The sequence below is a fragment of the Apodemus sylvaticus genome, chromosome 18 (assembly GCF_947179515.1).
Source record: "Apodemus sylvaticus chromosome 18, mApoSyl1.1, whole genome shotgun sequence".
NCBI classification, from domain to species: domain Eukaryota; kingdom Metazoa; phylum Chordata; class Mammalia; order Rodentia; family Muridae; genus Apodemus; species Apodemus sylvaticus.
Window position 1 is genome coordinate 38,350,421 of NC_067489.1, and position 24,975 is coordinate 38,375,395.

The 24,975-nt window shown below is 42.4% G+C and overlaps 1 protein-coding gene across 2 annotated transcripts in view; it reads left to right on the forward strand.

Annotated features, from left to right (window-relative positions):
• Slc7a2 (solute carrier family 7 member 2) overlaps positions 1 to 24,975 on the forward strand; it is a 56,737-nt gene that overhangs the window by 14,967 nt on the left and 16,795 nt on the right. For both annotated transcript variants that reach the window (XM_052162350.1, XM_052162349.1), the window contains exons 2-3: positions 21,576 to 21,966; positions 22,913 to 23,068. In XM_052162350.1, the coding sequence (XP_052018310.1) occupies positions 21,591 to 21,966; positions 22,913 to 23,068 (532 nt within the window). In that variant the 5' untranslated portion in view covers positions 21,576 to 21,590. The remainder of the gene's footprint in view (positions 1 to 21,575; positions 21,967 to 22,912; positions 23,069 to 24,975) is intronic.

The window sequence follows — 24,975 nt, forward strand, 5'->3', positions numbered from 1 at the left end:
AGCATCGCAGAGAAGAGAGCCGTGGTAGACATCTTCAGCTCACTCTGCCAGCCCTCTTCATGTTGTCCCCAGAGGAGGACTTTGCCAACCTTTGAGCCTGAAGCTAATGAAATCTGTAACATGGCTGTGTCTGTGGCAATAGCACATACTAAGCACTCCGCCCACTCAGAACTTATTGCGATCTCCACACCCCACAACGACTGTTAAGAAGTAGCAGTGATGATTCTGTATGAAAACTTCAAGTAATCATTGATCCCCATCGCTTCAAACACGTTCCTTCCATGGAACAAGAAAATTATGTTAACTCTAACTGAATTACACTGATTTACTTTCGGGAATGGAATAAAGCCCCAGAAAAATCTTTGGACAATAGAAAGGGGACATCCTTAACAAAGTAAAAAATATAAAAGATCAAACTTGAAAGGTCAAGACCCTTTGCTCTCAAACAGTTTTGAATTCAGAAATATGTGAAGACTTCAGAATATTCAATATTTGAGATGCCAAAAGTTAGGTTAAGATTGTGTCCGGTAAGTTGCGAACTGTGTACTGCATTTTAGAAAGTACAGTGCAATTACACAAAACTCTGCAGCTTGCTATTGCAAGTAGCCTTATCTTTAAATCACAGAAGGATTTTACAGCCACGGGAATAGGCTTTCAATATTCAGTAGCATTCTTGAAATGATGCTTATCTAGATAACTTTTTTTTGTCTTGAAAGACTGATTTTCTATCATGCCTGCCTGACAAAATACTGCTGTACTCCTTAGCCAGTAGAAGCTTTCAATATTTTAACATGGAAAGGTTAAAATCTTGTGCAGATGAAATTTTAAAATCCCAAAGCTTTTTGGATACATTTTTGGTAACATCTTGATGACCTCCAAATTTCCTTTCACTGGCTAAGTGTTAGGTGGGCTGCTAAGAGCCTGGGAAGAATTCGGCCTTTCCCATTGCTTCTGGGTTATGTGGAGCAGAGTAAACAGGAGAGGCTCGCCTGCCATATAGACCCGCCATATAGTACAGATGTCTGTGGTTTTGAGTACTTTGTTTAATAGAGCTGAGTTTGAGTTTCATGCTCAGTAGGCTGAGGTGCTGAGGAGTCAGTGACGTAAGCACATCTGGAACCTTGATGTGTAATCAGAGTGCAGAACCTCTGCTAGCTATTTCCAGAGTTAGATCCCAAAGTCTGGCGTAGGGCAGCCTTAGGATTACGCTTTTCTCCTATATGATGGTCTGAGATAGTTGTTCCTTTTGTTTTCCTTTTCCTTCATCCCCCTGCCTCATCCTCATGGATCAGAACTAAAGAAAACACTATATCCGGCAGCCCTGTGGACTTGGAGTTTCTCTGCCGCTACTATACTCAGCTGGATGATGTAACCATTAGCTAACCTTGGCCCCTCACCAAGCCATGGCGACGAGGTTCTTTCCTGAAGGCATGCCCCGGGTAGTATTTCATCTCAGTTTAGAAGGCGTACTTCATAACAGGACTATTTATTCGTAGAGAACTGCCTGTGCCTGGCTTTCTGGTCTGTGGTAATTAACACTTTGGTCACTCTGAGCACTCACTCTGTTTGCTCAAGCTAGTGCCCATTGTGGGGAAACTGAGCTCTGATAGAAATACAGACTTCAAGCTTACCTTTTCAGATAGTGCACCCCTAGACGTCACCCACTGCAACAAAATCCAACGGTAACAAAGGGGGACAGGAGGGGTTATATTCACTGTCGACGCCCTGCATTCTTTCTAAAGTGTTAATGCACATCACATGCACATTAAAGCCTGTTGTGGCCAGTCAGACAGAATTGGTTCTGTGTCCCAACTTGGTATGCCCGGTATCTTTGTTCAAAGTGCCATAAGAAATAACCATAGATTAGGGGCTTAAACCATGACATAAACTTGGTATAAAGCCGGAAGCTGAGCGATTTTGGAGGCAGCCTGGCAGGAACTCTAGTCAGGGCACACTTGGCTTGCAGATGGTTCCTTTGTTCTGTCTTGACACGGTGGCGGAGGCGTGCCAGCTCCCGGGTTTTTTAAAGACATACTTGCATCATGGGGGATGGGAGAAATCCACCCACACAATCTCACGGAAGCCTCATTTCCTCCAAACGCCATCACAGAGTTAAAACACTCGGTGAATTGTGGGGAGATGCAGTCCATCCACTTAGCTGGGGCTTAGTCTTTCTGGTTTTAGTCACCTATAAACCAGAGGTGATACTAGCAGCCACAGCACTGAGTAGTTGTATTGCCCTTTGGGGTCACAAAGACACACTAGTGTGTGGATATATATTTATAAACCTGTCTCATTCCAGGAACTGAGTAGAACTCTTACGTTACAGAGTGATGGCTAGATTCTTTGTAGCCTTGTCAAAGTCCGTCTTCTGTATTCCTGTCCAGTTCCTCCCAGCTCCGTCTCTTCAGTTCAGCCTTCACCTGGATGTGGGGTTGCTGACAGACTCCTTTTTTTATGTCTTTGCTACTCCATCTTGTGTCAGCATCCACTTCCAGATGATGTGTGCTTTTAGAAATGGAAAGACAAAAGTTTCTTCTGGACCAGGACAGGTCGTTAGTTACGACAAACACATACACTCTTCTTACCCATGAGGCTCAGTCTCTACAGTCTTCCCCATAAAGCCTTCGGTTCATTTTAAATATGTTTCTGTGTTGTCATTTAGGAACTGGGGTAGGCATAGAAAAAGCTAAATGGTAACAGGCATGGGATGAAATATCTATCACCCAACTATGGATTCAGAGACGATGTAGTTTTGTTTTTTAAACAATGTATGATTACCATCACAAAACACATGCACTAACTATATATTCTATTTAAGCTTTTTAATGTTATTTTGGTGCTGCTGGCTACCTCTTCAGAGCACCAAGAAAGGCTGAGGGAAATTAAGTTTTGAGAAATATAGAGGGAGGAAGAAAAGGAGTAGACATGAGAGGCGATGAGTATTGCCTGACTTCCTCCTACGTGAGATTAATCCCTGACATACAAAATCGACGAGACTGTGAATGCTGGATAAGTTCATGTGTGGGTGCTTACCTGGATGTCTGAATCACATCAGTGTACAACAACTGGAGGTTCTGGGAGCTCAGAACCCCAGATTGAAGGGCTACAGTGCCAGAGGTACCTGTGAGCAGTAGTAGTGGTATTTTCCTATGTATAAATTTATTCATCTTTAATAAAGAGGATATATATTATATTTTATTATATTTATTTTTATATTATTTACATATTTATCATATAATATATATTTATATATCGCTGCCTTACTACTCTAAGATTGTTGCTCTGTGAATGCAGAACTACTGTATAAAATTCTTAAAGAATCCAGAAAAGCCTGTCCTTCTGGCTATATTCTCTAAGGTACTTAGCAAGTTGCTGCAGAGCTGAAATAGTTGAGGCTGAAATGACCTTTGTAAACCTTTTGTTGGGCTGAGCATTTTTTAGATTTTACTTTAAAAGAAAACCCATAGTACCATGGTATTTGCTCCTAGATTTGTTGATACTATTGATTAAGCTAACATACGCAGGGTAACTATATCTTTCACTGATTCTATTCTCTTCCTCCTTTTCCCCTTGAGCCTTTTTAGGATACTTGCCTTTTTAAAAGAAATACACTTAAAATATGAAATTGTATATTTTGATAGGAGGAGAACAAAGAAGTATTTATATTTCAGGAGAAAATGGAGGGAAATACTTGTAGGGTTAGGCAGTGTTTGGTGTACTTTGTGTTTTGCCCACATAAACAAACAAACAAAGAAAGCTTGTAAATGACCACTGCTTGTTCTTTGTGATTCTTGGTAAGGGAACAGAGTGTGTGGCTGTAAAACTTTACATCAGATAAATTTGGCAGGACGCTGATAGCCCTTTTAGGCAGCATTTCTATGCTGGTAGTTTGATTGACACTCCTATGTGCATTGGTAGAATACGCCCTTCCACCCACATTAGCTCCTGTCTCCCATCATGTACTGCTTCAGAAACGTCCCTGGTCAGAGCACACAGTGAAGACAGCCATACCAGGTCTTGGCTCTGCATGAGCCAGTAGCGCCAGAAAGGGTTTCTTCATGAGAAGGAGTGGCGACTCTGGGCTCTGGCCTTTTTCCGCTTTCTGGCAGTGACTCTCTCATTAGCATGGGGTGCTGGGATATGCTTGGCTCAGGAGGAAAACTCCAGAAGACCCAGCTCTTGTGTCCATGCCCAGAATGATGTGTTACTGGCGCCCAGCTAGCATACAAGGAAGAAATCAAACCCAAATGTGCAGGCAGGCTGCTTTCATTTTCCTGTTTAAAGGGTTCTGTTCTGCACCTCTCATAGTGAATTGTTACCCAGAGGCAAAGCTTAAGGAACTGTGTTTGGAATAGTTTTTAAACTGAGATTATAAGGGTCAGTGAGACAGCTCAGCTGGTAAAGGTACTTGGGACAGAGACTCAAAACCTGAGTTCAATCCACTTGGCAGAAGGAGAAAGCCAACTCCTCCCTTACTTGTGTGCCATGGTGTGTACAAATACAGTCAATCAGTTATATTTAAATAGAGATTACAAAGACTTACAAATCCGTGGGAATGCATTAATGACTATAGTGCCTGCAGAAACTCAACTTCAGACAGGGAAGGAAACTATCTGGCTTTAGATAAAGAGATAGATAGATAGATAGATAGATAGATAGATAGATAGATAGATAGATAGATAATAGATAGATAGGTAGGTAGATAGATAGAGGCTTGGAGCTTGCAAGATCATGTGCCCATTGCTGTATTACCTAGGTAAGTAGCTGAGAAGAGAGATTGGGTAAAATGCTTATTATATTTTTATCGTGTTACCTTGGATGATGTAATAGAGAGTTCTGCTTGTCCTCACTGTCTGATTCCATTTAAACCCTGGAATGCTCATGAACACCTGAAGAAAAGAGCGGAGTCTCCATGCTCTCTAAGGGTACTGTTGCATGTGGACTAATTCTAGCTAACGTCATGTAAGGCGCAGTGGCCTTTGGGACTTGTAGTAGGGGCCCTTCTCACCCCTTTCAGTGTCAAACTGATGGGAATTCAGATACAAGGGCTGAAGTTTAAAGAGCTCTGCAGCTTAATTTAAGGCTGTTTAGTGAGCTAACAGCAGGCAAGCTGTAAGGGGCTCATGCCTCTGGTCTGTAGATGCCAGGTTCAATCTGCTGCTTTCTAGGTTTTCTGACACTGCTATTGGACCATAATTCTAACACAAGGACTTTGTGGTAAAAATGAAGACAGAAAAAAAGAGGCTTCAGTTTTCAATATAGGAGAGTTTTTAAGATAGTGAACAATGTTAAGACCAGAATGTATTGGCAAGCTCTTGGATAAAGGTATTAAGACACTCAGAACATTGTTTCTAGGAGTTTATATTGAGTTATTTTTTTTAATAAAAGCAGAACATTTGAAAGCTTAGAGAATTTTTTTTTTTGAGATCTGAAATTCTATGAAACCTGTGAACCGTATTCTGAAGTTTTTGAGTATATGCATAAGCTTCCAAATGTTTGGATTTTTAAAGTAACTTTGTAAGTAAAGTAACTAATTGGCTATTGGCCATTGTCAGAGTTATCTGATAATTTCCTTTCCAGCTTCAAAGTCATGTTTGTCCTGGACTTGAGAAGTGTATGGATTCTCTAGTTCCAAATGAAATGTCAGAACAGGTTGATTTGTACATTTGTTTATTGTTTCTGTCCACCGTTGTGTTTTTATTTCCTCAAGGGTAAAAACTTGGCTTTATTCATTGTGGTGGTTCATATATGCTTGGCCCAGGGAGTGGCACTATTAGGAGGTGTGGCCTTTTGGAATAGGTGTGGCCTTGTTGGAGGAAGAGTTTTCATTGTGGGCATGGGCTTTAAGACCCTCATCCTAGGGCCCTTGGTCTTGTGAATGCTCGTTGCCCAAGTGTAGGGGGATGCCAGGACAGGGAAGCAGGAGTGGGTGGGTTAGGGAGCAGGAGGAGGGGGGATGGGATGGGGGATTGGAGAGGAAAGGAGCAAAGGGGATAACATTTGCAATGTAAATAAAGACAATATAATAATAATAATAATAATAATAATAATAATAATAATAATAATAAAGACCCTCATCCTAGCTGCTTAGAAGCTAGTCTTCTCCTAGCAGCCTTCAGAACAAGATGTAGACCTCTCAGCTCCTCCAGCCCCATGTCTGCCTGGATGCCGCCATACTTCCACCATGATGATACTGGACTGAGCCTCTGAACCTATAAGCCAGCTCCAATTAAATGTTCTTTATAAGAGTTGCCTTGGGCCAGGCGGTGGTGGCACACACCTGTAATCCCAGCATTCTGGGAGGCAGAGGCAGGTGGATTTCTGAGTTCGAGGCCAGCCTGGTCTACAGAGTGAGTTCCAGGACAGCCAGGGCTATACAAAGAAACCCTGTCTCGAAAAAACCAAATGCAAAAAAACCAAGAAAAAAGAAAAAAAAAAAAAAGAGTTGCCTTGGTCATTGTGTCTGTTCAGTAAAACCCTAAGACATTCCTGTTCATTCCTCAGTGCCCAGGATAATGGAAGTTTAGAAATGGATCTAAATCAACTGAGCTATCTGCATCATTTGTAGTACTGACGGCCTTACCTGTGTTAGGGATTTTTCACCTATTATTTTTAACATTAATAACTAAAGAAAGTTGAAGTCCATCCTTATGGACACACACTTGTCAGTCTGTCTCTGTGGTTCTTTGTTGTCGCTTCACGTATGCGGAAGCTGTTTGACGAGTGCTTTTAGTTAGACGTGACTCCTCAATTGTGAGGTTCTGAGGGAGAAGCTTGGCCCTCAGTGTGGCAAAGTTGAGAGGCTATAGGACATTTAAGAGTGGTGCTAGGCTGGGCTTGGTTATGTCACTGGAGTCATGACCCTCCAAAAGGATTAAGGTAGTCCTTGTCAGTTCTAAATTAGTTCTCACAAGAACGTTGCCATTGAAAGTGTGAACATGGCCTCTCCCTGCACCGTGGCTCATTTTGCCATGTGATCTCTCCTCATGTTCCCCAAGTGATGCCATTCATGAAAAGCTAAGTCAGCACTCCGGAACCTCCTGTTAATTGAGTTAATACCATCACGTGGGAAGTACCCAGCTTCAAGCATTTTGTTATAGTCACAAAAAGGGCACATGTATATATTTTTAAGAATAATTTATCCCTAATAAGTTGAATCTATTCTATTCTATTCTATTCTATTCTATTCTATTCTATTCTATTCTATTCTATTCTATTCTATTCTATTCTATTCTATTCTATAATGAGTCTTTTAGTCTTAGGATTTACTATATCTCATAAACTACTGTTGTTTTAATAACAGTTTCTTTTTCTGGTTACTATTGTCATGTGCCTGGTTATTTTGCCTTCATGTGGATGCTTTTCCACCTACCTCCAAAATTTTCACAACTTTTTTTGATGTGATGAATCAGCAGGGATACATTTAACTAGAAAATTAAAAATCCAGAGGATAAACACTGTTGTTAGTGGGAATTTTTTTCAGTCATGTTTAGTATGATTTTCGGTACTTTCAGACATCTGTGTCTTAAGTAGTCACTTTGGTGTGTCGAGTTCCTTACGTGTTTGGTCCTTGCATTATTGTCTGTTTGTTGTTCCTTGTCTCCCTCCACCTGTGTGAACTAACTTGTGCCGAGTTCTGTTTCTTTTAATTCACAAAGCTGCAGTTTACTACACACTGTCTAGGTGGTGATAAATGTCAGCCACCTGGACTCAGGAGGTCTCTAGGCTCAGATGCTATTACTTTTCTGCTTATGCCCAGAGAATCTTTCTCTGTACCTAATATGCTCCTTAACCCACTCACTGAGTTTTTAATTCCACTGATTATATTTTTCAAGAGTCCTGTTGGATCTTTTTTTTTTTAATTTAATCTACCTAATTACTTTTCTGCTTTGATTCATATTTTTTAACAGTAGTTTGATCTTTTACGTTTTTATACTCAAGTGGGATTTCCCGTTATCTGAGGTTGTAGAAGGGCCACATAGTCACTTTTACATGCCATGGTTTATTTTATAGAGTTCTGATTTGTTTTGTGTGCTTAGAGAATTTTGGTTGTAAGCCCATAACTTGCTTAATTGAATCTGTGGGAACACTGAAGCCCTAAACTGAGAGGGCTTCCCTCCCAAGAGGATTTGCATTCATGCACAATGCACGCTATGACCTTTTTTTTTTTTTTATTGGTACACAAAAGTGCTACTGACCTTGGCCACTCAGGCCCTGTTCTCGTGCTGGGGACCGACTCTGGTTTCTGCCCTCTGGTCTTCACTTTCATGGACATCCGACCCCTTATTAGCTGTACATCTACTGTTCTGCCTCCACCTCATTCATATTTATTCTCTCTCTCCCTCTGCCTCCCTCCTTCTCTCCCAGTTCTCCCTCCCCCTTCCTTTTTCCCTGTCCTCTTCTGTTCCCGCCCCTCCCCTCCTTGCGGACCTTCCATTGCCTTTTGCTGAAAGCCACTGAACTGCTCTTCCCTTCACTCAGAATTCAGCTGAGGTCTGTGAGCAGTCTCCTGAGGAGCTGGCCCACCGTAGCTCTGGAAACCCAACTCCCTGCTTGGTTGCCAAGCAGTGATAGTCTGTGTGTGCCTCATAGATGCGCTGGTGATATGGGAAAGGCGATCTGACACTTGTGATATTCAACAATGGCAAACATCTGTAAGATACAGCCTCCGAGCTCTCGAGTCTCTTCATATTTGAAATACATATTGACCATTCTTAATCCCAAACTCTGAAATGCCCAAATCGTATCCATGAAATGTTTTGAGCTCAAAAATGTCAGATTTCAGGTATACATGCTGGAGGGGTAAAAGTCTGTAAATACCCCAGAATCCTCAAATTTCTCAAATGTGAGACTCTTCTGGTGTCAAGCACGTCAGATACTTAGCTGGTACTAAATTACCCTGCCCAATGAAGATGCTAATGTCCATAACAGACATTCAGGGATGGAAGAGGGAAGCTGGAGGGAAGCTAGTGTGTCCCTTCGCTCTCCCTCCAGGTCCCCTGCAATTCCTTTGCATATTCCTTACAGCTCCCCAGGTAGAGGCCAGCTGGGAAGACTGGCTCTCGGCCTGTCTCACAGGCTGTCATCTATAAGATCGACTGTCCTTGGAGAGTGGAGAGGGCTGGTAGTGGGGTGGGGGCAATCCTGGGCCTTAATTTTCTCCTTTAAGCATTATCAACTCTGTTTGATCAGAGATCCTAATTTCTACATAACCACATTCCTTCTAAATAAAAGTAGGAAGCTCATATACATGGAGTGATTTTGGTGTTCCAAGATAAAATTTCTAAACATCCATCTTTGGTGTAAGTTACAGAAGTAAGTTAATAATAGCCCCTTTCCCCTCAGACTCCCCACCCTCCATGGAGTTCCTGGTCTGCAGTGGACACTTAAAATGTGGGTCTCATGTGGTAAGAACAGCGTTGCCTTCATCTGGCCAGTCAGAAAAGCAGATATCAGCATTGAAATCTATCTCAGCTGCAATCCCACACTGGGTCCACATTGGGCGCTGCTCTTAGGACCTGTTTTGGTCACTTGTTAGACCAAATGAGCGCACACACCAATAGAATGCCACCTGATTATTGCTGGCTTTTAAAATGTTTAGTTTCCCATGGGCGGCCCCTGGACAGACAGCTTTGTCATTGTTGCCTCTGTAAAGGGTCAGGACAAAATAAAACAAAACAGTCTGTTCCCCCACTGTCTCCTTTCGCCACTCAGAGGTGAGGAAATTACCAAAATGTATTGATCGGGACAACAGTCAAGGGTGACACAGAGTCAGCTATGTCCTGGCACGGAGATAAGGACGGATGTGAAATATTGTCCCGTGTTTTCTCTATAGTGTGTGATTTTAAAACTAGCCTTTCAGCCCGTCAGGTTTGCCTTGACTCTGTGGGTGAGGTGTCCCTCTGCTCATGTCTTAGGTGGGCTAGTATGTTCACTGACATCACTAGAGGAGGGATATTTATCATTGTGGATGTTTTTGTTTGGAGGAAAACAATTTTGAATTGTTTTTAAAGTGGTAGCTGATTTGGCGGGTCTGTTAATTTGACTGTCCTTGATAAACAAAGTAACCATCCCAGCATAAAGAAGTACACTTAAACACCACACTGCCCACCTGAAATGCGCACAGTAAGAACGAGCAAAAATAGTCAAGCCCAGAATATAATACAGAAAGGGCCGGGAAATCTTAGCTGTGATTATTAGTGTTCCTGTATTCGCTTCTTGTCTCTCCATGGATTGCATGTGCATCCACAGAAGGATGTGTGGACAAGGGTACACGGTGAATCACAGCGTGAGACACGCGGAGTAGAAGAAGGGCAGGTCCTGACAGAGGCACTGTGACATCAGGAGGATTTGTTTGCTCAGGTCTTAATTTGACAATCAGCTGTTTACTTTTGAATGATCAGGTTAGAGCCCTGTTTGTCTCCTTAGCGATGGGCTGTGGATGGATTTCCACTCTAGGACATGAAGCAACTGGAAGAAAGTTCTCGAGCTGCAGATGTTGAAATAATCATTTTTGCTGTTTGCTAGCAAAGACATTCCTGTGAGCAGGGATTCTGGTCATTTGGTTGGTTGTTGTTAAGTCTCCTTTGAAAGATTCTTAAACAAATGTGTTCTTTGTTGACATAAAATAAAAGAAATAGAGCTAACCAGTGAGAGTGTGAGAAATATAGTTTGCAGTAAATACTTTTTGGTAATATTCATAAAATGTCTTTTGGTGTCAGGGAAATATTTTGCCTGTACCTGATAACATTCAGTAATGACTAGCCAATGTGCTCAGTCTGTACCTGTACCCAGCCCTTAAATCCCTTTAAAGTGGGGTTTTTAAGTACTTAGAGAAAATATGGCTATGATTTTATATAGTCTTAAATAGTAATGTTGTTTGAGAAAAAGAAAATAAAATATGAGAATCCTGTCAGATAATGTCTCCTCCGTCTAAGGCGGAACAAGACAGGTAGGCAGATACTAGAAAGAATAACTGTGGCTGCCTCAGGAATTCATTTGAGTGGTTTAGCATTAAAATATGCAAGAATAAAGAAAGCAGTGTGAATTTTTGAAAAATGGCAACAAAATATTAGAATTGACTTTTTATGAAATAGCTCGCCGTGTTAAGTGGCCAGAATGAGCCTGAATGGGAGCAGTAGGTGGCTGAGAGAAGGCGACCTCTGAAATCCCCCTCTGAGGGGCTTGCGCAGTGATGCAGTCTGACTAGAACAGAACACACAGCCCAGGGGAACTGGAAGCCAAAGGTGGAGAGAAAGGGAACACTTAAACCTGCGTCATGATTTCAGGTCCAGGTATAATCACTCTTTAAGGTGTTAGAAGAATGTGTAGGGGCGTGCACTGTGTGACCTTCTGTAGATTTTACACCCTGAGCTGGAAAAGGGAAGAAGCAGTTACCCTTGTTTCCAAACTGGAGACCACTGGGCACCCCAGACACTTGCACACTGTTCACCAGTAAACGTTCAGACCCTTCTAGGATGTGCTCGGAAAAGAAGGACCAGATCTCCAGAAGGCGTCGTGAGCTCACCATGGGCAAGGTCTGCGTCACAGGCTTCCCAGCTTCCTTTTAGTGCTGTCATTAGACCAGTGGGTATGGGAGGTATAGAGATGATGTATGCTGTATGCAGCGGTGCATAGCTGTGTGCCTAGCATCCAAAAGGTCAAGGTTGGCAGGTCATAGGTTGTAGGCTCTCCTGAGATACAGTTAAAGAATGAGATCCTATCTCAATAAGAAGCAGGGGAAAAGCCAAATAATATATCAGAGTTTTGCAAAGCTTTTAATTTTATTGTGGCAACTTTGCCTATATAGGCCAAGAAACAGATTAGAGAGAATTATAGTGTAGTTGTTAGCTGTATGGTGTGCCCAGAGTTTTGTCAGAAGGCCAGTTTCCTGTTGGAGGGACATTCTTGGTGATATGACATGATACTGTGCTCTTGCCTTTGTCAGGCATAACATGTTCAATATAATTTACTTAAAGATGGAAAACAGACCTGTCAAAATGGCAGTGACACAAAAATAGGCAGGTTCTTTAATGACTTGACTACTGTATGTGTATCACAAGCGTCTCAAATAGGACACTGGGAATGCTAAGCTTCAGTTATGAAGTGGTGTGGTAAAACACTGTGGAACTGAGGTATCCACTCATATTTATCATTTTATCTTTGATAAAAACAAAAAACCAAAAACCAGTCATATGTGTTTGAGTCGGCTTCAAACCCGGTATGAGTCAGTCACTTCTTTGCTGAGCGGATGGATGCCTGTCTATGTTTCAAAATCTCTGAGAGGGTGCAGGAAATACAACAAAAAGTAAAACATAGGCTATTGTTTCAAGAAACTTAACAGCCTATAGGAATACGTTGATTTCTAGAACTTGCTCTACAGAGGTATCAAAGATCAGGTGACTTACCAGAAATGAACTGTGTCACAGTCCTGAAGTCACAAGTCCAAAAAGCAAAATGACATCTGGGGCACAGTTCCCCAGAACTCTTGAGGGACACACCCCTTTCCAGTTCCCTATCCTCTTATGGTTGAGTGGTCCTCAACCTTTGCTATTCGTTGGTTAAGAGATGTATCACCAACTTGTGCCTCTGTTGCCACATGACCTTTTCCTGTGTGTCATGTGGCAGTCTCCTCTTTATATGTGATCACATCATATTCTGCTAGGGCTTGCCCTAATGGACTCGAAGCCTGCAAAGTCCTTCTATCCACACAATGTCACCAAGCCAGATACTGGAGTCCAGAGCCTCACAGATCTTTGAGAAACACAATAAGGATGTAATAAGGAGTAAACCATGTTCATCCAAGTGGTTGCCTATAATTATTATAAAGACCAAAGTGACATAAAAGTATATCTATGTCACTAGATATAGTAGAGTAGGCTATGGGTGTGGCGTGGATGCTTTTGAGAATGTGTGACTTTGTAGCTTGAACCCCAAGCACCAAGAAAAAGCAAAAGCAAAAGAAAACAACAACAAGAGCAAAACCTAGCACTGGAAGAGCAAGAGTGACCTAATTTAATGGAAAGGGACCAGTCCAGCTAAAAAAGGAATAAGTAGTTTTCCAAGAAGAAACACCAAGCATAAAGCCCCAGACTCTGTGTTTTGAGGAAGTTAAAAAGAAACCCAGTGTTACACAAGGCAGAGAGCAGGAAGCAGAAGATGGGCTAAGGAGATAGGGTTAGATCTAAAGCCTGTAAACCATGCTCTCAGGTCAGAGTGGTTATGAAGAACAGCAGGTTGATAGGGATGTGTAGGGCGGAGGTGGACTGTAAGCAAATGAGATGGTGTGTCGGCCACACCTTGAGCTCTCTGCCTTGCAGGGAGTGATGCCTTCTGTCATTGATTCTCAGTGTGTTTGTTGGACTTGAAAGGATGTGTGTACCTGAGGAAGTGTTTGGGTGGTAGCCATTTTAATGGGGTTTGTCTGTATTTGTTGTTAAGACAAAATTAATTCACCTAGAGACAGAAGTGAAGAAACAATTCAGGAGGTGGAAGGTTTTCTAGCAGTGAGCATTGCACAGAGGGAAGCAGAGGCCTTCATACTCAGCCACTCTTGAGAGCCAAAGATGAAGAAGGCACCCTGTGGTGCTGGTAATGGGGGTGAATAAATGTGCAGCAGGGTGAGGTGAGGCGGCCGCTGTTTCCTTAAAGGTCCTGTACACGAAGCATCCACCATGTTTGAAAGATGGTGTTAGGATTTCTATATCCTTTAAGATAATTAAAAAAAAATTTTTTTTAAGATTTATTTATTTATTATATGTAAATACACTGTAGCTGTGTTCAGAAACTCCAGAAGAGGGCATCAGATCTCATTACAGATTGTTGTGAGCCACCATGTGGTTGCTGGGATTTGAACTCAGGACCTTCAGAAGAGCAGTCAGTGCTCTTAACCGCTGTGCCGTCTCTCCAGCCCAAAAACTAAAAATCTTAGTACCATTGGAGAATGATCAAATACCTGAATTCATTTAAAAATCTCGGCAGCATTATTTAGATACTTCTCTTAACTCCCTTTGTCTTTTCTGGTACACTATCGTAGTCTTCATGAGAGTCCTTTAAGCTCAAATCTTGGTTACATCTCTCTCTGCCCTTCCCTGCCTCTTCAGCTGCTGATCTATAGTCCACTTGTTCTGCCAAGCTTGATTATAGAGATTACTGCAATAAATGTATGTTAAGCCTATTCTGTCTGATGTAGAAATGATGGCATGTGAATATGTACATGTTGTTTCCTACCAAGCAAGCAGCATTACCTTCTTTGAGGAAGAAGGAACCAGAAACCAGAACATAGCAAACACAACAGCACATTTTCCCAAGTATATTTAAGAGGAATTTCAGCCTTCGCCCCATCTCTCGGAGGGCATCTGAATGAGATTCCTATTCTCAAAATCTCCCTTCCTCCCAGTTCTCATGGTAGGTAGATAACCTAGCGGTACTCATTCTTTAGACTGTGGACTTTTCTTTTGAGTGAAAAGGAGTTGGTGGAGAAGGCAGAGACATGTCTTACTGACTTTGGTGGCTCAGACGCCCTGGCATGGGGACAGAAAGAGAGGGCCAGGAGACAAGCCAGGAGCAGCCAGGAACACACAGGTCAATATCTCTCTTCACGTGTGTGGGCGAGAAAGCAAATGTTCCAAGTGTAGTTTGTGGGCAGGTCAGACCACAGCATTCACGTGGAGAGCAGCAGAACCCAAGGCTACAAGGGTTCGCTGGAGAGCGAGCACAGAGGTGTGACTTGGAAACCCAGGCTCAGGGCACAGCAGAGTCCACTGTAAATAAGATTCAAAGCACTAAAATTAAAGCTTACTAGTAGCATTTTGTAATTCTTAGATCAGTGTTCTGATGTATATGTAGTTGGATAGATACCCAAGCATTCTTAAAATTATGGAAACTAAACTCTCTTTCTTAAAATATTTTATGAGCCCTTGTACAGCATGGTCTCAAGTATTTGTTACTTCTCTCAAGCATCAACACCTGGAACAGCGCTCTCTCTCTCTCTCTCTCTCTCTCTCTCTCTCTCTCTCTCTGTGTGTGTGTGTGTGTGTGTGTGCTAAAGCTCCTGGAAGTCAAATCAAATAGGGTTTTGTAAAACAGCAGCAGGAATTTTTTATCTTCCTTCTTGCATTCTTCTTAACACTATCAATACACCATAAATGTATGCTTATATTTTAAAATGTTGGCTTTAAAATACTTTACGTTAGGTGCTGAATAATTTTTTTGTGTATTTGTCTGTGAGTATATGGTATGAATGTGTGTGAGCATGGTGTGTGTGTGTTGCACACTTGGGTACACAGAGGTGAAACCATAGCTGGATAACAAATGTCTTATTCTATCACTTTGTCTATGGCCTTAAGAGGGACTTTCTCAGTTACCTGGAAGCTCTCTGTTTGGGCTATGCTAGCAAGCCTGCAGCTCTGGGGTCTCCTGTCTCTCCCCTCCCTCCTAGTGCTTGGTTGGAGGCCTACAGAGAATACCCAGCTTTTTATTTATGTGGTTGCTGGGGGTTCAAACTAGGTCCCCAAATTTGTAGAATGGGTGTGCTGGCCCACCAAGCCAACTCACCAGCCCTCATTTTGTTTTTTTGAGTCATTTTTATAAAACCTATTCTTCCCACATTATTTAAATACCTTAAAGGTTGTATTGATGAATTATTATCAGATAGGTTTTAGGTTATGAGATAATTTAAATTTTAAATCACATAGTAATGTAAACTGCTTCTGTTTAAGTTAAATCAATGGGTAGAAGAACTTTTGGTAAAAATTTTATATATTAGTAACTTTTAAGAATTTTATTGTTTATTATAGAAATGACTGTTACTAGTTTGCAAAATTTAGGTTCTTTTTCCAAGAAAAGAGTTGTTTCAGATAAAATAAAGATTATTTAACTTCCAGTTTCAGAAGTAGCAGAGGATAAGAGTTCAACGAAGTTTCAAAATGAGTTTGAAGATTGTGGATGTTGTTTTATTGCTAGAAGAATGCTGTTAACTGGTTTTCCCATTAATATTTTTGCTTATTTACTATTTATCTATTTTTTGAGACAAAGTCTGCCTGTATGATCCAGGCTGGCCTTGAACTCTGGATCCTCTTCTTCGGCCTTCAGAGTGATGGGCCTTTAGAAAACCATTGCCGCTCTTAGCCCTGTTTCCCCTTTTCTTCATCTCCTGAAGACTTCACTGTCTCCAGCTCCAGCTGGAGTCTGACCAGTGCGCCCCTGCTGTGCGTTCTGGTATTGCAGGACCTTCCTCAGGCCACAGTGACAGCCAGTCAGCCTGTCTCTGGTTTCTGTCTCTGTGTTCCCTAGAATGGTTTTAAAGGATTTCCATTTAGACAAAAAAAAAAAGTTTCAATTTTTGAAATTTCTAAGGCTTGACCTTTGAGAGAACTTGATGTTGTGTTGAGCAGTTGGGTAGGCTGAATTCAGTTGTTACAGAAATAAGAAAATAAAGGCAAATCTCACTTTAAAATATGCGTCAAGGCTGCTGGGCCTGTGGTTTAAGAGCCCCGTTGTTTCAGGTTGGTCTCAGTTGTCACCTTGCCCTTCATTTGCATATTCTAAATCTAACTAGTAGTTCTGCTCCCTTGGGATGAGCTGGCATCGGTTTCCTTGCTTCCTCTGAGCACACAATAGGAGTGTTTTATTCTCAAGTCGCTTAAGCCAAGTGAACTTACAAAGTTCCCATAATCAATAGCAGTGTTTCAAGGATCTTCCCAAGATGTCAGAGATAACAGTCTCTGCTCATACATTGTTCCTGGAATTTGAGAAGTGCCAAATCAGAGCATTCTTTTCAAAACGGAAACGTAGTGTCAAAAGTGACCTTTTTTTTTTTTTCATGAAATAACTTGTAGCAAAACCAAGAAACTAGGTATCCAGCTGCATTTTTTTGAGCTAAAAATGGGTGTGAATTCTTGTCAAATTCCTTTCCCACCACAGTTTGATGGGAGGAATTTTTGCCTAGCACTGAAACAAAAGTGGTAGAATTTCAGCATCCAGTTAAGTAACTTTGGGGGAAGTGTGGGGTTTGAAAAGGGGTGCTTTGCTTCTGGGAAGAATGAATAGAGGAAATCACAGTGTCCTAAAGCATTTTTCAGTTCTCTGCCTTCAGACAAAAGACCTCTGCTGTTCTCCACCCCCCATCCTAGGGCAGGCCCATACTTCCAGCATCTGGAATCCAGAATTTGGTGACTGACCCAGAAATAAAGCAGTTTGATTTCTGAGCAGCAGCTGCTTCAAACGGTGCTAAGTGCACATGTTCCTTCAGATCATCCGAATTCTCTTGGCATCCTAGAACTGACGGCACATTAAATTGGTCATATGATAATAGGTCATGTGATTTGGTTTTAGAACAATCATGGTCACTTTTTAGTTTCCTCAAGAAGCAATACTAAATGACTGTACTGGCTGGTTTTGTGTGTCAACTTGACACAGGCTGGAGTTATCACAGAGAAAGGAGCTTCAGTTGGGGAAGTGCCTCCATGAGATCCAGCTGTGGGGCATTTTCTCAATTAGTGATGGGGGGGAGGGGGGGCTTGTGTGTGGTACCATCTCTGGGCTGGTATTCTTGGGTTCCATAAGAGAGCAGACTGAGCAAGCCAGAGGAAGCAAGCCAGTAAGTAACATCCCTCCATGGCCTCTGCATCAGCTCCTGCTTCCTGACCTGCTTGAGTTCCAGTCTTGACTTCCTTCGGTGATGAACAGCAGCATGGAAGTGTAAGCTGAATAAACCCTTTCCTCCCCAACTTGCTTTTTGGTCATGATATTTGTGCAGGAATAGAAACTCTAAGACAATGACACCTCTCCCCACCTGTTTTGCTTTATTTTGCTGTTTTGATGTACTTTGGTTGTGCTTGATTTGAGACAGCACCAACTCATGTAGCCCAGGTTGGCCTAGGAATCATTATGTGGCTTTGAGATGCTGATCTTCCCCACCTCAGCCTCCTGAGACCCGCCATACAGGAAATGTGCTGCTCCACCTAGTCTGAACCTTCTTCTTGCAGAGAGGGACAATTTGGACACCAAACATCTGGCTAGCATAAAATTACAGCTTGCATAGAAGAGCGCCAGACTGTGGCAATAGTCAGTGGACAACATCCAAAGATTTAGGGCTTTGAGCTTCTGAAATATAGGAAACCCACACCTTTGAAGTACCTTCTGCCTTGGAAAGTCTACACCAAACACAGCTGTTAGTGGATGCAGTGTAGGCCCGAAGGGTACTAAATTACTCAGTACCTTACTGGGAAAATATGGATGTTCCCAAGGTGTTCCTACTGGGAATCTTATGTCAGAAGGAAGATAAATTAGCAGGAAGTGGAGCACACGTGGTTAAGAGATACACACTTGAGGGTTGAAGGAAAGCAGGGGTTACCACAGAGTGGTCCCCGCAGCACCTCCAGACCTCCATTGGTAACTTCTGGTTTTAGTGACTGGACAGCTCAGCCCAGCTTATATGACCAGGGAGTTAGTTCAAACAAAGTAGAGAAAAAGAGTCTGACACTGCAAGCTCAGCAGGGCTGGAGGGAAGAGAAAATGCAGCTGATACCCCTCTGGCCATGTCTCAGCTTGGCAAGCACATTCAGTCACTTCCCTAGACTCTATTCCAGCATAAACTGGGCGTGTGTGTCCCAGTCGTTTTCTTTAGAGTTTGGGGGACATCTGAGTCTGCCCTGTTCCTCAGTTTCTGGCCCAGCTGTCTGTGGGGCCTTGAGCAAACTGGTGGTGCTGTACATTGCCTGCAAAGAAAGACTTTAGAGCACCGTTCTCAACCTTCCTGATGCTGGGACCCTTTAGTACAGTTCTTCATGTTGTAGTGACCCCCAACCATGAAATCGTTTCACTGTGGAATCACTTCACAACTGTGATTTTGTACTGTTATTAATCATAATGTAAATGTCTGATATATGACATGGGACCCCTGGTTGAGAACTGTTCCAGAGTCACATGCAGTGGGTTTCATCTTATTTCTACCCTAGGTGGACTGTGATGTCGACCTGTACTGTACCTCAGTTCATTCATCTCTGCAGCGGAATTAATACCCCCAATCTTTATAGGAACATTGAGAAAGCCGCGGGACAATAAAATAAAGGGTGTCAGGCCGTACCAGGCACGTAATAAGCACCACAGATCTTTGGCATTTTAATAGTAGCACTTGCGAGTTGGGTTTGAAATAATTTGGGGAAGGGCATCTTCCGATGTTTGCGGTGGCGTGTGTAGAGTGACTGGCACTAGCAGCCTGGGAAAGGAGAACAGGTGGTACCCAGTGGCATTCAGGGTGATTTATTGGCCAGCCATTGCTGAAGAGAGAGGGCGCCTGCTTGGTGCCTATGCTGCGACCAAGCCAGGGCGGAGTGCTGACTGGGCAGCTACTCTGGTTACCCCAGCGCCCAAGGCTTTGCTTTCTTTAGTTCACTTTTTTGCTTCATCCTGTTTTCCCTTGCCCTGGGAACAAAGTTACACGTTTAAAAACCAAACAAAACAAAACAAACAAAACAAAAACCCCTCATGTTCATCTATTTCAGTGAAACCGCTCTATCTGTAGTACAGCTGTGGTTCTGCTTCTGTGGAGGTAAGTGTGCCCACGTGTTACAAACCGTCAGTTGTCTTTAGGAACTTTCCAAACTTCTGCATCAGCTGTTCATCTGTTGTATAACCTTGGGAGAGTTGCTTGCCCATGAACTATTTCAAAATAGTGCGTTTTTACTTTAACTTTCTGGCCATACCGATTCGGTACTTTAAAAGGAAAGAAAACGTGTCATTGTTGGTGTAGTTATTCGTTTGTAATAACCTCAGCTGAGTCTTTCATTCGTACTTATCTGGACTTTGCCATTCACCTATCTTCCTTTAGAGGAAAATAATTGTTCAGAAAATTTGATATGGAGAAAAGATAGGGTAAGCTTTTAGGGGAAATATGTGCAGAAAAGTGTTTTTCAGACAAAGTGATTGTTTTTGTTGTTTTTGGCTAGTTCAGGTTTAACAGTGACCATTTCTGGCTGGATTATATTTTGTTTTGAGAAAACCATCTCTCAAAGATAAGTAAAAAGAATTACCATCAGTAATCTACACTGTAGTGTTTTCCCCTTGCTACCTTGTTTCATCTATTGTTAAAACTTTGTATCGGTAAGCCAGGCATTGGTGACGCACACCTTTAATCCCAGCATTTGGGAGGCAGAGGCAGGCGGATTTCTGAGTTAGAGGCCAGCCTGGTCTACAGAGTGAGCTCCAGGACAGCCAGGGCTACACAGAGAACCCCTGTCTCAAAAACAAAAATACAAAACAATACCAAAAAAAAAAAAAAAAAAAAAAACCTTTGTATTGGAATGTTAAAATTGTAGGCATGTAATTGATAATTGACTATGGAGATCACAAAATCAAGATATCTAATCTGGAGCAAGGGAAGGGGGCAGGCAAAGATCCCTGTACTATACATTGTAACTGGACTTCTCTCTGTCAGTCCAGAAATGCACAGTGCAGGTGGCTCACCCCAACACTGGTAGAGGAAGGAGAAAGGAAAACCCAGGTTCTAACTGGGACAAGCTAATTGGTTGCAGGCCCCAGGGGCTGCCTCCTCATGTTCCTCCCATGTATCTTTGTGGTCACCTGTGGTCATGGTGCAGGAACTAAGCCTGACATAGGGCAGGGGTGGAAAGATCTGTGTCTGTGGCCTTTGTCTCAGATATGGAAGTAAAGCTACAATGGAGGATAGATAGCACATTTCAAATTCATATGGGGGTGGGGAGCGGCATGTCTGCCCCCTGGTGTTCACTCGATGGTGTTACTGTCAGGTATGAGGGTTTACTTAGACCCAGAATTCCCTGCTGTCGAATTGATGGCCTGGATTAAGGAAGTTTTATAAATTACATCTCCAGGTTGCTGAAGAAGGAATCTGCATTTTGGCAAGAATTAAGTAGTTCGTCACCGTATAGGAACTTAGAAACTGTCATTCTTTGGGTTGAGTGTGGACTAAGGAAGATTCAAATGAACCACTAACCTCAATAAAACCTTGCAGGGGCATGTGCATAGTGTTAATCTCCTCCAGCCTCCTTCTTCTAATTATATTCAAACTCACCTGATGTGCATCTTTCTTCTTCAAAGGAAACCACTGTTTTAGCAATTAACAAAATGATCATTTGTTGAAAAGGGACATGTATGTACCTACTCTACTTTAAGCAGAGTTCCTGATTCCACAGCCATCTTAGAGCCCAGGTGTCATAAGGCCAAGGGTGGGGCGAGAGTTGCAGGCGTTGGCCTCTTGGTGTTACTGTTGATGGGTAGGAGGAAACTGAAGGGAGCAGCACCCCAGGTCAGCAGACCATTGTGCAGGTGTGCAGCCTGTGAAGTACAAGCTGACAGGACTTCACACACGGGACATAGGTTGTACATATTCCTTGAAATTAATGTGGAAATAGATACTAATAATAATATGTATTGATGAAACACATATAAGTAAAAAATTAACTCACCATCAAATTCTTAAACCCTCCTGGATGCTCTGAACCAAGTATCTGTTAGATAAAGAGGCCCACTGCCCTTCTGTTTTCAGTGGTAGGGGAGATGGCCTCAGACCCCTCTTCTCCTCTCTCCTATAGGTTGCTCTCTTCACCATGATTCCCTGCAGAGCAGTGCTGACTTTTGCGAGATGTCTGATCCGGAGAAAAATTGTCACCCTGGACAGTCTTGAAGATTCCAAACTCTGCCGGTGCTTATCCACAATGGACCTCATCGCCCTGGGCGTCGGAAGCACCCTGGGCGCTGGGGTTTACGTCCTGGCTGGGGAAGTTGCCAAAGCCGATTCTGGCCCGAGTATTGTGGTGTCTTTCCTCATCGCTGCCCTGGCCTCGGTGATGGCCGGCCTTTGCTATGCTGAGTTTGGGGCCCGAGTACCAAAGACTGGATCTGCCTATCTATACACATATGTCACGGTCGGAGAGCTGTGGGCCTTCATCACTGGCTGGAATCTCATCCTGTCCTATGTCATAGGTATGCTTCCAAACCAAACATCGGTAGCGTATAGGGTAAAAATAGCTCTCCAGAGGGCCTCGGCACTAGGGATAAAGCTGTACTTCTCCGCTGTCGGGTGGTCCTGAGGAAATCATTTGTTTCCTGTCTTACTTTGTCGCATCTAAAATACATATTCATCACGGAAGTCTGACTTTCCTTCCACTTGAATTCATGAAAATTGTTTGAAAGTTTTAAAATACTTTCTTTTCTTTTCATGAGTTTTGTGTGTGTGTGTGTGTGTGTGTGTGCGTGCGTGTGTACGTGTGTGTTTTCACATGCATGCTGGTGCACATGCTTCTTCTGTCTTCGGGTGCATGGGGAGGTCAGAGAATGATGTCACGACTCTTCCTCGGTGGCACTTCTACCTTATTCTTTGTGGCAGGATCTCTCCATTAAGCCCTGTGGTTACATTCCAGGGAGTCCTGGCCCCGCTTGCTCTGGGGTATTAGTCTCTGCCTTCCTAGGCTAGACTTACAGGCCATGCCACAGTCAGTGCTCCTTACTCAAGGGTCTGAACCGACATCTCGCATAGTGCAGCAAACGTTTTAACTGCTCAGCCATCTCCCCAGCCCTTCAATAGCTCTTCATTTCCAATAAAGTTGCCTAACACGAGCATTTAATTGCTGCTGAAGCCCAGCACGGCGATACACACCTGCATGATGTCTGCCTGGGCTGCATGGCAGGCCCCTGCCTCGAAAGGAAAGGAAAGGAAAAGGGAAAGGGAAAGGGAAAGGGAAAGGGAAGGAAAGGAAAAAGGAAAAGCCTCATGATTCTGCTATTACAATATTAATTTGGTTTTATAATGTGGCTAAAATTTTTCAGCTGGTGTGAACTAAGCCAGGTGTCTCCAGGAATCGACTAGGCAGATGTCACATTCGTTTTCTACCTACAGCCTTTTATTCTCTTAGCATTCTGTGTTGGGTAGGTACATCCAGTGTTGCAAGAGCGTGGAGTGGCACCTTCGACGAACTTCTTAACAAACAGATCGGCCAGTTTTTCAAGACATACTTCAGAATGAATTACACTGGTCTAGCGGAGTATCCAGACTTCTTTGCTGTGTGCCTTGTATTACTTCTGGCAGGTAAGGAAACCAGTCACATGCGGCTCCCGGCAGTGAACCACACTAATGGGCTGGAAGAGCAGGTTGCATAGGCTTCGGAGTTCCCTGAATGAGGTCAGCAATTGTATCAATGCCCATAGGGTCAGTGATGAGTCTGTAAGCTGCATTTTCCTATGAAATTTCACAGTGAGGATTACATACATGTACATGAAAGCATGAGACCTCATGTCTGAGGAAAAGGCACCTGGAACGCAGTAAGTCATAGGATGAAGGCATCAATCTTTCTTCTGAGAGCATCAGTTTCTTAATACTAATCGTAGCCGATCAAGAATGGGAAGAACATTTCTATTAGGCAAAATGTAGAATCCCATGGTATTGTTTTATCCTGATAAATGCATCCAGGGTCATTAGCAGACATATTATTTCTAGAAAAAAAAAGAATAGTTTTCCTGCCATATATCCACTATAGACATCTGTTTGCAAAGGAAGCATTCAGCTCACCTGGCATTTTCTAGTGAAGATATCTAATGCAGATATTTCAAGTTAATATTATATAATAATAACATTATTATATAGCAGTATATATCATGTAATACATAATATATAAAATAAGATACACTAATATATATATATATATGTATATATATATACATATATATATATATATATATAAAAATAAGCAGCCTAGTTAATAGTAACATGTTTATTTATAGATGGCTCCATTAAACTTAAAGTATTCATCTTTAATCTCTTGATGGTGAGATACCTCTAGTTGTGACTTGTGTTCAGAACTGTTAAATCCCATAACGAGACCTCAGCTGCAGCCTGAGTCTTTGCCTTCTGCTCACTGGCCTCCAGTCTTCCTCTTTAAATGTTCTCTAAACTTACATTAGAATTGTGTTCCTAGACTGTTTGAAAATTAAAATGTCTGTAAGTATTCACTCAACTTGCAGTGTCATGTGTTAGCTGACGCTATTAAAGCTGCCCGGGAAGCGTGTGTGGCACTCAGATGAAGAATATATTTGGGTCTAGTCTCTGGGTGGAGGATAGGAGCTCAAATAGAGACTGCATTGACATGTTTGCAACCTAACATAAAACGTGGCTTTGCCCTTCTTCAGTTGTGCACCAGAGGCACCTAACCACTTAACAGACTCCGTAGCTGTGCCAACCCCACAGTGTCCCTTCTGCCACTTCGTGCGGAAGGATGAGGTTCATCTGTTCTCATCTATGCTTACACAGTTCTCCTTCTGGGATAGTGGGTACCGTGCACACGGCGGAGGGGCAGGCAGACCTGCGGCATTCTTTTCTCATAGCAACCATTGTAGTAAAAGTTTAAGTAGGATCATAATTTATATTCTATGTAGGTGGATGAAAGATACGGACAGGATAAGCAGAATAATCGTTTACAAGCTGAGAGGAAAGTGAATATTTGAGGGTTGAAGTTTGGGGAAAATCTTATTAAAAGTGATACTAAAATGGGGGCATATGAGTTATTCCAACAAATATTAACATTTATAAGCAATGTGCTAAGGTTAAAGCAGTCTATAGGACCGGGAGTGAAGTTCATTGTTAACATGTGCCTAATACACACAGGCTCTGTACTTACCACTGAAATAAACCAAATGAAGTAATTTTGAAAATGCTAAGAGATGAAAGATTTAATCCATGAATGAATGGTAGACAGCTAGTAATATTAACATATAAATATCTCTTATAAATCAGTATGAGTAAAATAATCTGACTTAAAACTTGTGCAGTGTAGATGAGACCAAATTTTGCTTTGTATAAAAATGCATACCCTAGGGCTTGGAAGATGGCTGGGCGGATAGATTGCCTGCCTTACAAGCGGACAGTGTGAGTCTGGATCCCCAGAACTCACCTAAAGGCTAGGAATGGTGATACGCATTTGTAGCCCCAGCCCTGGGGAT